This window comes from Pseudophryne corroboree, chromosome 9, assembly GCF_028390025.1.
Source record: "Pseudophryne corroboree isolate aPseCor3 chromosome 9, aPseCor3.hap2, whole genome shotgun sequence".
Lineage (NCBI taxonomy): Eukaryota > Metazoa > Chordata > Amphibia > Anura > Myobatrachidae > Pseudophryne > Pseudophryne corroboree.
In genome coordinates, this window is record NC_086452.1 from 87,872,611 (window position 1) to 87,885,951 (window position 13,341).

Below are 13,341 nucleotides of genomic sequence, written 5' to 3' on the forward strand. Positions count from 1 at the left end.
ATCAACTCTTCAGCTGAATGATTAAGGGGTCTATTCATGAAGCAGTGAAAAGATTAGAGAAGTGAGCCAGTGGAGAAGTTGCCCATGGCAGCCAATCAGCTTTTAAGTAACATTTGTCAAGTGCATTCTAGAAACTTATATGTAGCAGCTGATTGGTTGCCATGGGCTACTTCTCCACAGGCTCACTTCTTTTCTCTCTTCACTGCTTCATGAATAGACCCCTTAATGCATGTGTCCATAGTTTATTTAGCTACAGTTTCCCATAAAGTCATTGACCGTCATCCTCCAGCACTTTTAGCAGTCTGTGTAGTTTGAGTGACATTTAATGTTCTCCTATATGACGGTATAATTTAAAGCCTATATAATAACTTTCTGCCGTGACCCCTTTAATTATTCCAAGCTCTAACAACATTTTATATTTTTCATCCATAGGACATTTCCTTGGAAATAATACTGTGATTGATGTTCTAAAACAAGTTGGATATGAGGTGGAGCATACCCCGGCAGGACATCCGCTTAAGAAGTAAGACCATTTAGTTTCACGGTTTTCTGGGCTTTGTTTTATTGTTGTCTTTTTTTTCTTCAAATTATGGCCATTGTGTTAAAAGTGTTCCTTTGTGTTAAAGAAGAATGGGAGCCAAAATCAAAATGGTTTGGTAACTCTCTTATTTCCCCAACTGTGCCGGTATTTCACTCCTTGTAGGTTATAATCCTTCATACAGGAGAAAGACGGTTGTTGATCATGCTGAGTAGATTGTTAAGCAAACGGCAAAATGGAGCTCTTCACACAAGTAGTGTCAACCCACGTTCTACATGAAAGTTGTCCATAGAACTGTGAAGGTGTTGGAGCATGGTGGCTAGCATTGCTGCCACACGTGTGAGTGTTCCTAATTAAGAAAAGTGCGTTTTTAGGGACCATTTGAATATTCGATGAATGTGGAATAGTCTCAGACAAAATAGAGAATTCTATAGGTGAGGAGCAGCACAGAAGAAGTCTTAAATATCTCACAAATGGCTGGGGTCTTAATCATTGGACACAACAATTGTGCTGCTTGGTGGGACAAGTATGTTACTTTACAATCCTATGAGTGAATTTTTTTATTCAGCAGCATACATTCAATAAATTCTCCCACAACACGCATAAAGTAGATATTTTAGTTGTATTTAGATAAATATTCTGTGCATATACTGACACATACAAAATAGAAATAGATAGATAGATAGATAGATAGATAGATAGATAGATAGATAGATAGATAGATAGATAGATAGATAGAACCATTTACTCCATCTCTCCTCCATCGGGTTGGACAATGAGACATTGGTACTAAGACTTTCCGACAGCCAGCCGCGGGTACTATAACGAGTAGATGCTTCTTTGTCGCAGTGTTGGTGGTCTTACCACAGAAGTGTCTGCACTCATATACACCAGTCATAAAGTTTCTTTTCAGTACAGACAAAGTTTTGGAAGAGGAACTCAGCACTGGTCCAGCACTCTTAAAATATTGCTTTGAAATTACTATTTTGAAGGGAAATATTTTTCTGTTTGAAAACCACTGTGGTATTGCAAAACCACTTGGTTTGGATAGTTAAAGTGAAAGAAATCCCAAGAAAAACAACATCTCACAATAAAACTCCATTTAGGAGGCATCTATTCATGCCAATGAAAATTGCTATATGGGTAATGTAGCGTACACTAATGTAATACATAAGCTCTACAATATTAGCTGTTGCTGGCATAGAGATGCCATAATGATAGCTATCAATTGGACAATACTGAGACTGAGAAGGAAATTTATCTAAACCTTCTAAAGAGAACAAGTTGAAGCTGTTGCTCATATCTATCAGTCAATCAATCAATCAATCAATCAATCAATCAATCCTGTATGTAGTACATTCTACTAAAGGATAGCTAGAATCTGGCTGCTGTGGGCAGTCTTTAGAAGGCTGTCCATTTAGAAGGTTTGATAATTCTCTTTCATAGAAGCTGAATACATTATAATGGTACTTCATACCTCTATACCTTCCCACGTTCTAGGATAAAACAAGTTCATGACCCTTTTCCTCCAAGTCATACCCCAATATTAAACCTAGCCAGTAGCCACTAAATCTATCTTTTTAGTACTCTTCCCAGGAGACCCCAAAGGGTGACGTCAAAGTGGGAGCGGCATTGCTTGGTGCCATGAATGCGCCATTGCTGCTTCACTCTGCCTCATCAAGCCTCCAGACTACCCACATCACTGGGAAAGTGGCTGGGATCTGAAAGGCTGGTCTAGTCTCTGGGAGAGGTCTTCAAAGTTCAGGCCTCCTGGAATTGTCAGAAGAGTAAGAACATAAAGGCCAAGGCCTGACCCCAATCCAACAGACCAATTTCTCTTTTGCTCCAGGAAAGCTAAACAGTCCAGTGAGAAAATAGACCATTAAGAGATATGGAAATCTCTACTCTGTCTATCTTTCTTTATTTTAAAATTAAGTTAGCAGTTATTTGCCCATCATAGTCCTCTTCATGTCTCTGGGATAGTTATAGTTTCTAGTGAATCCAGCATTTTCATGACTACTTCAGTCCACAAAATGGCTGCTTCCACTGTCCATACAACCGGCTCAATAAAAACATGCAGATAAATGAATGTTATTTTTGTAGAATGACCTTTTCCTGTATGTTTGCTAAGCTTTTTTATATTTACCATTATCATTTATGTATATAGGCCCTCATTCCGAGTTGTTCGCTCGGTAAAAATCTTCGCATCGCAGCGATTTTCCGCTTAATGCGCATGCGCAATGTTCGCACTGCGACTGCGCCAAGTAAATTTGCTATGCAGTTAGGAATTTTACTCACGGCTTTTTCATCGTTCTGGCGATCGTAATGTGATTGACAGGAAATGGGTGTTGCAGGGCGGAAACAGGCCGTTTTATGGGCGTGTGTGAAAAAACGCTACCGTTTCCGGAAAAAACGCAGGAGTGGCCGGAGAAACGGAGGAGTGTCTGGGCGAACGCTGGGTGTGTTTGTGACGTCAAACCAGGAACGACAAGCACTGAACTGATCGCAGATGCCGAGTAAGTCTGAAGCTACTCAGAAACTGCTACGAGGTGTGTAATCGCAATATTGCGAATATATCGTTCGCAATTTTAAGATGCTAAGATTCACTCCCAGTAGGCGGCGGCTTAGCGTGAGCAAATCTGCTAAAATCCGCTTGCGAGCGAACAACTCGGAATGAGGGCCATAGTGCGCAGCGCTTTGCATACACTATTTTATCCTGCCCTATTTGTGTTGGAATATGTGTGAACTGTTGGCGATGGTATGGCAGAGTTAATGTGCACACCAGCGGATGCCTTGAAGTCACTGAACAGCCAAGTACTTAACCAGTGCAGTAGTTTATTTAGCAGTAACATGAATGTACAGTACAGTACAGAATCTCAGTATGGTGCGGAGCATACAGACCACCAGTCAGTTACAGTATGTTGGTAGCCATGCAGGATGTAAGCAGTGCTGTGGATGCAGTATATTGCTAGGTCTTGCTGAGCTATATTGACAATGACAATATGGCGCCGTGCATGCACAGAAGTACAGTCAGTGGCCATCTTGGCTAGGAAATGAAGCCTCCCTAAGCAAGCCAACATGGAGAATGCGCAATAGTGCTCTTCTGGCTTCAACAATTAGAGCTTGCATTCTAAATTTTCTACGACAAAAACACACTAGAGTCTATTTTGTCAGCAGCCAATTAACTTATCATTGTGTTTTTAGATTGTGAGAGGAAACTTGAACACCAAGATTAAACCCACAGTAACATGTAGGGTGGCCAAAACTGGACCATTTTTTCAATCCCGGGAATCAGGATAAAAAAAAAAAAAAACAATCCTGTGATACCTGGTATTGGATTTCTCTCAATTTGTTCCAAACCCCCCCTCTCCCCCTGCCCAGCCCAGCCCTCATAACTCACCCTCCTCCGAACACCACTTGCTGAGGGGAGGTTAGGTGTGGGGCAGTGCAGGTGATGAGGTCCAGGGGGGCAGGGGGAGCTGAGCAGCGTCTGAGCCTCCTGAGGAAGCTCAGCGCTTCCCGGCGTTGAAAAAATGAAGGTGCTGGCTAATCCTGAAATCCCCATTATTAGAGCTTCCAGTCCTGGGATTGAATCCCGGGCAATTTTTTGCCGACATTCTGCGATCCCGTTAATCCCTGGATTGGCCACCATAGTAACATGAGAAGAACATACCCTATATTTCTCTGACGTCCTAGTGGATGCTGGGAACTCCGTAAGGACCATGGGGAATAGCGGCTCCGCAGGAGACTGGGCACAAAAGTAAAGCTTTAGGACTACCTGGTGTGCACTGGCTCCTCCCCCTATGACCCTCCTCCAAGCCTCAGTTAGATTTTTGTGCCCGGCCGAGAAGGGTGCACACTAGGGGCTCTCCTGAGCTTCTTAGTGAAAGTTTAGTTTTAGGTTTTTTATTTTCAGTGAGACCTGCTGGCAACAGGCTCACTGCATCGAGGGACTAAGGGGAGAAGAAGCGAACCTGCCTGCTTGCAGCCAGCTTGGGCTTCTTAGGCTACTGGACACCATTAGCTCCAGAGGGACCGAACACAGGCCCAGCCTCGGAGTCCGGTCCCAGAGCCGCGCCGCCGGCCCCCTTACAGAGCCAGAAGCAAGAAGAGGTCCGGAAAAATCGGCGGCAGAAGACATCTGTCTTCAACAAGGTAGCGCACAGCACTGCAGCTGTGCGCCATTGTTACTCAGGCACACTTCACACTTCGGTCACTGAGGGTGCAGGGCGCTAGGGGGGGGCGCCCTGAGCAGCAATGTAAACACCTTGGCTGGCGAAAATACACCACATATAACCCCCAGGGCTATATGGATGTATTTTAACCCCTGCCAGATCTCACCAAAAAGCGGGAGAAAAGGCCGCCGAGAAGGGGGCGGAGCCTATCTCCTCAGCACACGGGCGCCATTTTCCATCACAGCTCCGCTGGAAGGACGTCTCCCTGACTCTCCCCTGCAGTCCTGCACTACAGAAAAGGGTAAAAAAGAGAGGGGGGCACTAATTTGGCGCAGTTCTAATAATAACAGCAGCTATAAAGGGAAAAGCACGTTTTATAGTGGTATTCCTGTCTATATATAGCGCTCTGGTGTGTGCTGGCATACTCTCCCTCTGTCTCCCCAAAGGGCTAGTGGGGTCCTGTCCTCTATCAGAGCATTCCCTGTGTGTGTGCGGTGTGTCGGTACGAGTGTGTCGACATGTTTGAGGAGGAAAATGAGATGGAGGCGGAGCAATTGCCTATTATAGAATTGCGTGACAGTGTCAGTTCTTTACGAAAGACAGTTGACGACATGAGACAGCCGGCTACTCAGCTTGTGCCTGTCCAGGGGTCTCAAACGCCATCAGGGGCTTTAAAACGCCCGTTACCTCAAATGGCAGACACAGACACGGATACTGACTCCAGTGTCGATGATGAGGAGACAAACGTGACTTCCAGTAGGGCCACACGTTACATGATTGAAGCAATGAAAAATGTATTGCATATCTCTGATAATACAAGTACCACTAAAAAGGGTATTATGTTTGGTGAGAAAAAACTGCCTGTAGTTTTTCCTGTATCCGAGGAATTAAATGAAGTGTGTGATGAGGCGTGGGTTTCCCCCGATAAAAAACTGATAATTCCTAAAAGGTTATTGGCATCATACCCTTTCCCGCCAGAGGATAGGGCACGTTGGGAAACACCCCCTAGGGTGGATAAAGCGCTCACACGCTTGTCTAAACAGGTAGCACTACCCTCTCCTGATACGGCCGCCCTAAAGGAACCTGCCGATAGAAAGCAGGAGAATATCCTAAAATGTATATACACTCACACGGGTGTTATACTGCGACCAGCAATCGCCTCAGCCTGGATGTGCAGTGCGAGCGTGGCGTGGTCGGATTCCCTGACTGAAAATATTGATACCCTAGATAGGGACAGTATATTACTGACTATAGAGCATTTGAAAGATGCATTTTTATATATGCGTGATGCACAGAGGGATATTTGCCGACTGGCATCAAGAGTTAGCGCGCTGTCCATTTCTGCAAGAAGAGGTTTATGGACGCGGCAGTGGTCAGGTGATGCGGATTCTAAAAGGCACATGGAAGTATTGCCTTATAAGGGGGAGGAGTTATTTGGGGTAGGTCTATCAGACCTGGTAGCCACGGCAACTGCTGGAAAATCCACATTTTTACCCCAGGTAGCTTCTCAACCTAAGAAGACGCCGTATTATCAGGCGCAGTCCTTTCGGCCCCATAAGGGCAAGCGGGCAAAAGGCGCCTCATTTCTGCCCCGTGGCAGAGGGAGAGGAAAAAGGCTGCAGCAAACAGCCAGTTCCCAGGAACAAAAGCCCTCTCCCGCCTCCGCAAAGTCCTCAGCATGACGCTGGGGCTTTACAAGCGGACTCAGGCACGGTGGGGGCCCGTCTCAAGAAGTTCAGTGCGCAGTGGGCCCACTCGCAAGTGGACCCCTGGATCCTTCAGGTGGTATCTCAGGGGTACAAATTGGAATTCGAGACGTCTCCCCCTCGCCGTTTCCTAAAGTCTGCTTTACCGACGTCTCCCTCAGACAGGGAGGCAGTATTGCAAGCCATTCACAAGCTGTATTCCCAGCAGGTGATAATCAAGGTACCCCTCCTGCAACAGGGAAAGGGGTACTATTCCACACTATTTGTGGTACCGAAGCCGGACGGCTCGGTGAGACCAATTTTAAATCTAAAATCCTTGAACACTTACATACAAAGGTTCAAATTCAAGATGGAGTCACTCAGAGCAGTGATTGCAAACCTGGAAGAAGGGGACTATATGGTCTCTCTGGACATCAAAGATGCTTACCTACATGTCCCAATTTACCCTTCTCACCAAGGGTACCTCAGGTTTGTGGTACAGAACTGTCACTATCAGTTTCAGACGCTGCCGTTTGGATTGTCCACGGCACCCCGGGTCTTTACCAAGGTAATGGCCGAAATGATGATACTCCTTCGAAAGAAGGGAGTTTTAGTTATCCCTTACTTGGACGATCTCCTGATAAGGGCAAGATCCAGGGAACAGTTGGAAGTCGGGGTAGCACTATCTCAGATAGTGCTGCGGCAGCACGGTTGGATTCTCAATATTCCAAAATCGCAGCTGATCCCGACGACACGCCTTCTATTCCTAGGGATGATCCTGGACACAGTCCAGAAAAAGGTGTTTCTCCCGGAGGAGAAAGCCAGGGAGTTATCCGAGCTAGTCAGAAATCTCCTAAAACCAGGCCAAGTCTCAGTGCATCAATGCACAAGTGTCCTGGGAAAGATGGTGGCTTCTTACGAAGCAATCCCATTCGGCAGATTCCACGCAAGAACCTTCCAGTGGGATCTGCTAGACAAGTGGTCCGGGTCGCATCTTCAGATGCATCAGCGGATAATCTTGTCACCAAGGACAAGGGTGTCTCTCCTGTGGTGGTTGCAGAGTGCTCATCTTCTAGAGGGCCGCAGATTCGGCATTCAGGACTGGGTCCTGGTGACCACGGATGCCAGCCTGAGAGGCTGGGGAGCAGTCACACAGGGAAGAAATTTCCAGGGCTTGTGGTCAAGCCTGGAGACATCACTTCACATAAATATCCTGGAGCTAAGGGCCATCTACAATGCTCTAAGCCTAGCAAGACCTCTGCTTCAAGGTCAGCCGGTGCTGATCCAGTCAGACAACATCACGGCAGTCGCCCACGTAAACAGACAGGGCGGCACAAGAAGCAGGAGGGCAATGGCAGAAGCTGCAAGGATTCTTCGCTGGGCGGAAAATCATGTGATAGCACTGTCAGCAGTGTTCATTCCGGGAGTGGACAACTGGGAAGCAGACTTCCTCAGCAGACACGACCTCCACCCGGGAGAGTGGGGACTTCACCCAGAAGTCTTCCACATGATTGTGAACCGTTGGGAAAAACCAAAGGTGGACATGATGGCGTCCCGCCTCAACAAAAAACTAGACAGGTATTGCGCCAGGTCAAGGGACCCTCAGGCAATAGCTGTGGACGCTCTGGTAACACCGTGGGTGTACCAGTCAGTGTATGTGTTCCCTCCTCTGCCTCTCATACCCAAGGTACTGAGAATCATAAGAAGGAGAGGAGTAAGGACTATACTCGTGGCTCCGGATTGGCCAAGAAGGACTTGGTACCCGGAACTTCAAGAGATGCTCACAGAGGAACCGTGGCCTCTACCTCTAAGAAGGGATCTGCTCCAGCAGGGACCCTGTCTGTTCCAAGACTTACCGCGGCTGCGTTTGACGGCATGGCGGTTGAACGCCGGATCCTGAAGGAAAAAGGCATTCCGGATGAAGTCATCCCTACCCTGATCAAAGCCAGGAAGGATGTAACCGCACAACATTATCACCGTATTTGGCGTAAATATGTTGCGTGGTGCGAGGCCAGGAAGGCCCCTACAGAGGAATTTCAACTGGGTCGCTTCCTGCATTTCCTGCAAACAGGACTGTCTATGGGCCTAAAATTAGGGTCCATTAAGGTTCAAATTTCGGCCCTGTCGATTTTCTTCCAGAAAGAACTGGCTTCAGTTCCTGAAGTTCAGACGTTTGTCAAGGGGGTACTGCATATACAACCTCCTTTTGTGCCTCCAGTGGCACCTTGGGATCTCAATGTAGTTTTGGGGTTCCTAAAATCACATTGGTTTGAACCACTCACCACTGTGGACTGGACTTCAGCCAGGCGTGTCTCAGAATTGGCGGCTTTATCCTATAAAAGCCCTTACCTAATTTTTCATACGGACAGGGCAGAATTGAGGACTCGTCCTCAATTTCTCCCTAAGGTGGTTTCAGCGTTTCACCTGAACCAGCCTATTGTGGTACCTGCGGCTACTAGGGACTTGGAGGACCCCAAGTTGCTGGACGTAGTCAGGGCCCTGAAAATATATGTTTCCAGGACGGCTGGAGTCAGGAAATCTGACTCGCTGTTTATCCTGTATGCACCCAACAAGCTGGGTGCTCCTGCTTCTAAGCAGACTATTGCTCGTTGGATTTGTAGTACAATTCAGCTTGCACATTCTGTGGCAGGCCTGCCACAGCCAAAATCTGTGAAAGCCCATTCCACAAGGAAGGTGGGCTCATCTTGGGCGGCTGCCCGAGGGGTCTCGGCTTTACAACTTTGCCGAGCAGCTACTTGGTCAGGGGCAAACACGTTTGCTAAATTCTACAAATTTGATACCCTGGCTGAGGAGGACCTGGAGTTCTCTCATTCGGTGCTGCAGAGTCATCCGCACTCTCCCGCCCGTTTGGGAGCTTTGGTATAATCCCCATGGTCCTTACGGAGTTCCCAGCATCCACTAGGACGTCAGAGAAAATAAGAATTTACTTACCGATAATTCTATTTCTCGTAGTCCGTAGTGGATGCTGGGCGCCCATCCCAAGTGCGGATTGTCTGCAATACTTGTACATAGTTATTGTTACAAAAATCGGGTTATTATTGTTGTGAGCCATCTTTCCAGAGGCTCCTCTGTTATCATGCTGTTAACTGGGTTCAGATCACAGGTTATACGGTGTGGCTGGTATGAGTCTTACCCGGGATTCAAAATCCTTCCTTATTGTGTACGCTCGTCCGGGCACAGTATCCTAACTGAGGCTTGGAGGAGGGTCATAGGGGGAGGAGCCAGTGCACACCAGGTAGTCCTAAAGCTTTACTTTTGTTCCCAGTCTCCTGCGGAGCCGCTATTCCCCATGGTCCTTACGGAGTTCCCAGCATCCACTACGGACTACGAGAAATAGAATTATCGGTAAGTAAATTCTTATTTTTACTATCCCTTTAACATTTTTCTTGTCTCTCATCTGTTATGTATTCTCTTTGGCTCATTCAATGTATTTACATTTTTAATAACATTTTGTATACCCCTACTATCAGGTCTTATTTTCCAGTCAGAAATCTTTAAAGAATACTTTTAACCACATGTTATTTTCCAAATTCCATAGCTCTATACCTCTTTTTAAGAATCAACCGATATTGGCAAACGCGCTGCTCTGAAAGTGGTCTCATAAGTCTAGCCAGCGTTTCGGATGACTTTTTGAACCTAAAACGAGCCCCACCGATAGTGCATACTCCGGTGTCTAATTCCAGCCCAAGCCATTTAAAAAGCAAGCTATTGATTTTGGATGTGCATGGATGCTTTAAGTTTAACAAGTCAGTATTGTACACTAGTGATCTTTTTTTATTGTAGTTCCAGAAAGATTCCTTTGTATTTGAAAGGCAGAGACCAAGAGGGATGTTGGAGTAAAACGTTGGACTATAGTATTTTATTTTGTGAAAGATTCAATTAGGAAAGCGAAGAAGGATTATTGGGCACACATTTATTTTCCTACAAGAGCTTGTGGTCACCAGGTCATCGCTTTCTGTAATATTTATTGACAACCGACATTGAATACAGTATATAAACGCTCAGTTGTTTTCTGACCAAGAACAATACAGGCTGAATTTGAACCTCTAATGTCTAGAGGTCCACCACAGTTGCATTCCTCTAAACTTTCCAGGTTCTGTCTGGATCACAAGGATAATGTTCCTAAAAGTATTATGAAAGACATCAGAGGCTTAACAAGAAATGGTCTGACCATAATTATAGGCAGCGTGACCACAACATCATTCTATTAAAAAAATAAAGGTTTTAAAGTTTACGCACAAAACCGCATGTATAACAAATTAGTGGACAGTTGTGAGAGATTCCAAAAGCAGGAAAGGAATCTGTGGGAAGAGCTGTAATAATGGTTGGTCAAAACATTGCTCGTCATAAAGAGTTGCATATATATGGTTTATTATTTTTTTTATTTTGTATAGGACTTCTTTTATGTGACGCCCCCATAAAAGTCCCTTCTGGAATGCTTTGAAATGGATGATCCATGCACATTATCTTTCGTCACAGCCTCTGACATCTGTAGTTTGTTCTTTGTCACAGTTGACCTTGCAGTACAGTAGCTTCTCTGATAATTGCCCTACTTGTCTGGCCACAAAGTGTACGGGTGTGGCCGTAGGTTCTTAATTCTTCCCAAATTTTCTGATGTTTATGACTACTCCTCTGGGAGATTCTGTTAACAGGGATATCAGAGGGCAAGTCCAGTGGGTCCTGCCACCTTCGACTACCAAGCTGGATGACCTTGATGCAGGTCCAAGCAGTTGGCGTGTCAGATGCAACTTAGCAGTCTTTGGCCACTCAGAGCTCCTCAACACTGCTCTCATGGCATGAGACGTGCTCTCATTAGCTACAGGGGATCCATTCACATGGTTGACCGTTACTATAGTGACATTCATATGGTTGACACCACAATGTCGACACTGGATTGACGACATGGTTCAACATGTCAGCAGGCACCCTGTTGACATCCACATAACGTCAACATTGTCCACAATATCTGAAATGCCGCCATGTGAAATGTCATTCTCAGAATTCCGATAGAGTTAGGCGCCACTGGAGGGTAGTCTTAGACTGTGTGTGTGTGTGTGTGTGTGTGTGTGTGTGTGTGTGTGTGTGTGTCAGGGGGGAGTTAGGGTTAGGCCATGGGGTGGCATTAGGGTTAGGCACTACGGGGAGGAGTAGGGATCATAGTTAGGGATAGGGAGAGAATACTTACGGGAACACCGCTCCCCAATGCTTGTTCCGGAACTGCACTTCACATGACCACTGGGACTTAGAAGAAGACTCTGGAGTGCTACAGCCACAAGGAGAAGGTAAGACATCACTAGACCACCAGGGATGGTTTGTCAATGGATAATAATGTAGACATATCATCCATGTAGACATGATTAATATCTACATGTGAAAGTGAGCATGATTCTTGAGGCTAGCCTCTGATGAGTGCAGGAGAAATTACTCATAGTAGATGACAGGGTCATGATGGCGCAATTCGGCAAGTAGTAAATGACATCAGCACACAGCTGAAATTGGCCTGATGATGTGAGTAACAGCATTGTATGAATAGGGATGTTCCTTTTTGGTGTGGGTTCTACCAATAGAAAGAGTCAATAATATATACCACTTCTTATAAATGGCTTCAAATTTAGTTCAGACAGGTGGCAGGGAAAGCAACATTTGCATAAAGCATAATATAAAAATGAACGCTTAATATGAAGAAATGTTAGTATGGCACCTATGTATAGAGGTAGGGCTAGTAAGGTCAAAATAGGTGCAGCCAAAGCTGCGGACTCACTCACAGTATACAAACTACTCTTTCAATTAAAGAGCCTAAACATTTATCTAACCTATTTTTCCACAGGCGCCACACTAATAATTCTTCATATTAAGCGCTCATTTTTATATTATACATTGTATCTTTTTATTGAGCTGTTGCATACACATATAGGAGGTTATTCAGGTTTGTTAGCAAACCAAAAAAGTTAACAATTGGGCAAAACCATGTGCGTAATTCAGAGTTGATCGTAGATGTGCTAAATCTACGATCATGTACTCTGACGTGCGGGAGGACACCGAGCACAGGGCTAGTCTGCCCAATATGTCAGGCCATGCCCCCACCCCCAACAGGTACAAAAGCATTGCACGGCGGCGATGCGTTTGTACCTTACGAGTAGATCCCTGCCAGCGCAGCTCCTGCACGCAGCCGCCACGGCCAGCCCCCTCAACGGTCCGGACATGCCTCCATTGTCTGGACCGCGCCCCGCCAACAGCATTCTAACACCGTTGGCACGCCCCCTCCCACCCTGCGACCGTCTTTGCCTGTCAATCCGGCAGAGGCGATCGCAGCCAGTGAGATGCTGATAGCATCTCACTGTCTCCTGGGGAGCACGCGCAGTCCGAATTACCTCCAATGTTGCACTGCAGGTGGGGCAGATGTAACATGTGCAGAGAGACTTAGATTTGGGTGGGTTATATTGTTTCTGTGCAGGGTAAATACTGGCTATTTTATTTCTACACTGCAATTTAGATTTCAGTTTTAGCACACCCCACTTAAATCTAACTCTCTCTGCACATGTTACATCTGCCCCACCTGCAGTGCAACATGGTTTTGCTCAATTGCAAAAATATTTGGTATGATAGCAAACCCTGAATAAGACCCATAGGGACAGATTTATTAACCTAGAGAAGGCATAAGGAAGATACATACCAGTGATAAGTGCAAGGTGATAAACGCACCAGCCAATCAGCTCCAAACTGTTAATTTACATATTGAAGCTGATTGGTTGGTGCCTTTATCACCTTGCACTTATCACTGATTTATCACTTCCTTATGCCTTCTCCGTGTTAATACATCTGCCCCATAGTGCGGTGCACACATCACTACTTGCATAAAGGATATAGGGGGTCATTCCGAGTTGATCGCACGTAGCAACTTTTTGCTGCCCATGGGATCAAC

General features: G+C 45.8%; 1 protein-coding gene across 2 annotated transcripts in view; it reads left to right on the forward strand.

Moving 5' to 3' along the window:
- The window catches only part of TRABD2B (TraB domain containing 2B), a 627,183-nt gene that overhangs the window by 485,067 nt on the left and 128,775 nt on the right, over positions 1-13,341 (forward strand). For both annotated transcript variants that reach the window (XM_063939588.1, XM_063939587.1), the window contains exon 5: positions 433-523. In XM_063939588.1, coding sequence (XP_063795658.1) covers positions 433-523 — 91 coding nt within the window. The remainder of the gene's footprint in view (positions 1-432; positions 524-13,341) is intronic.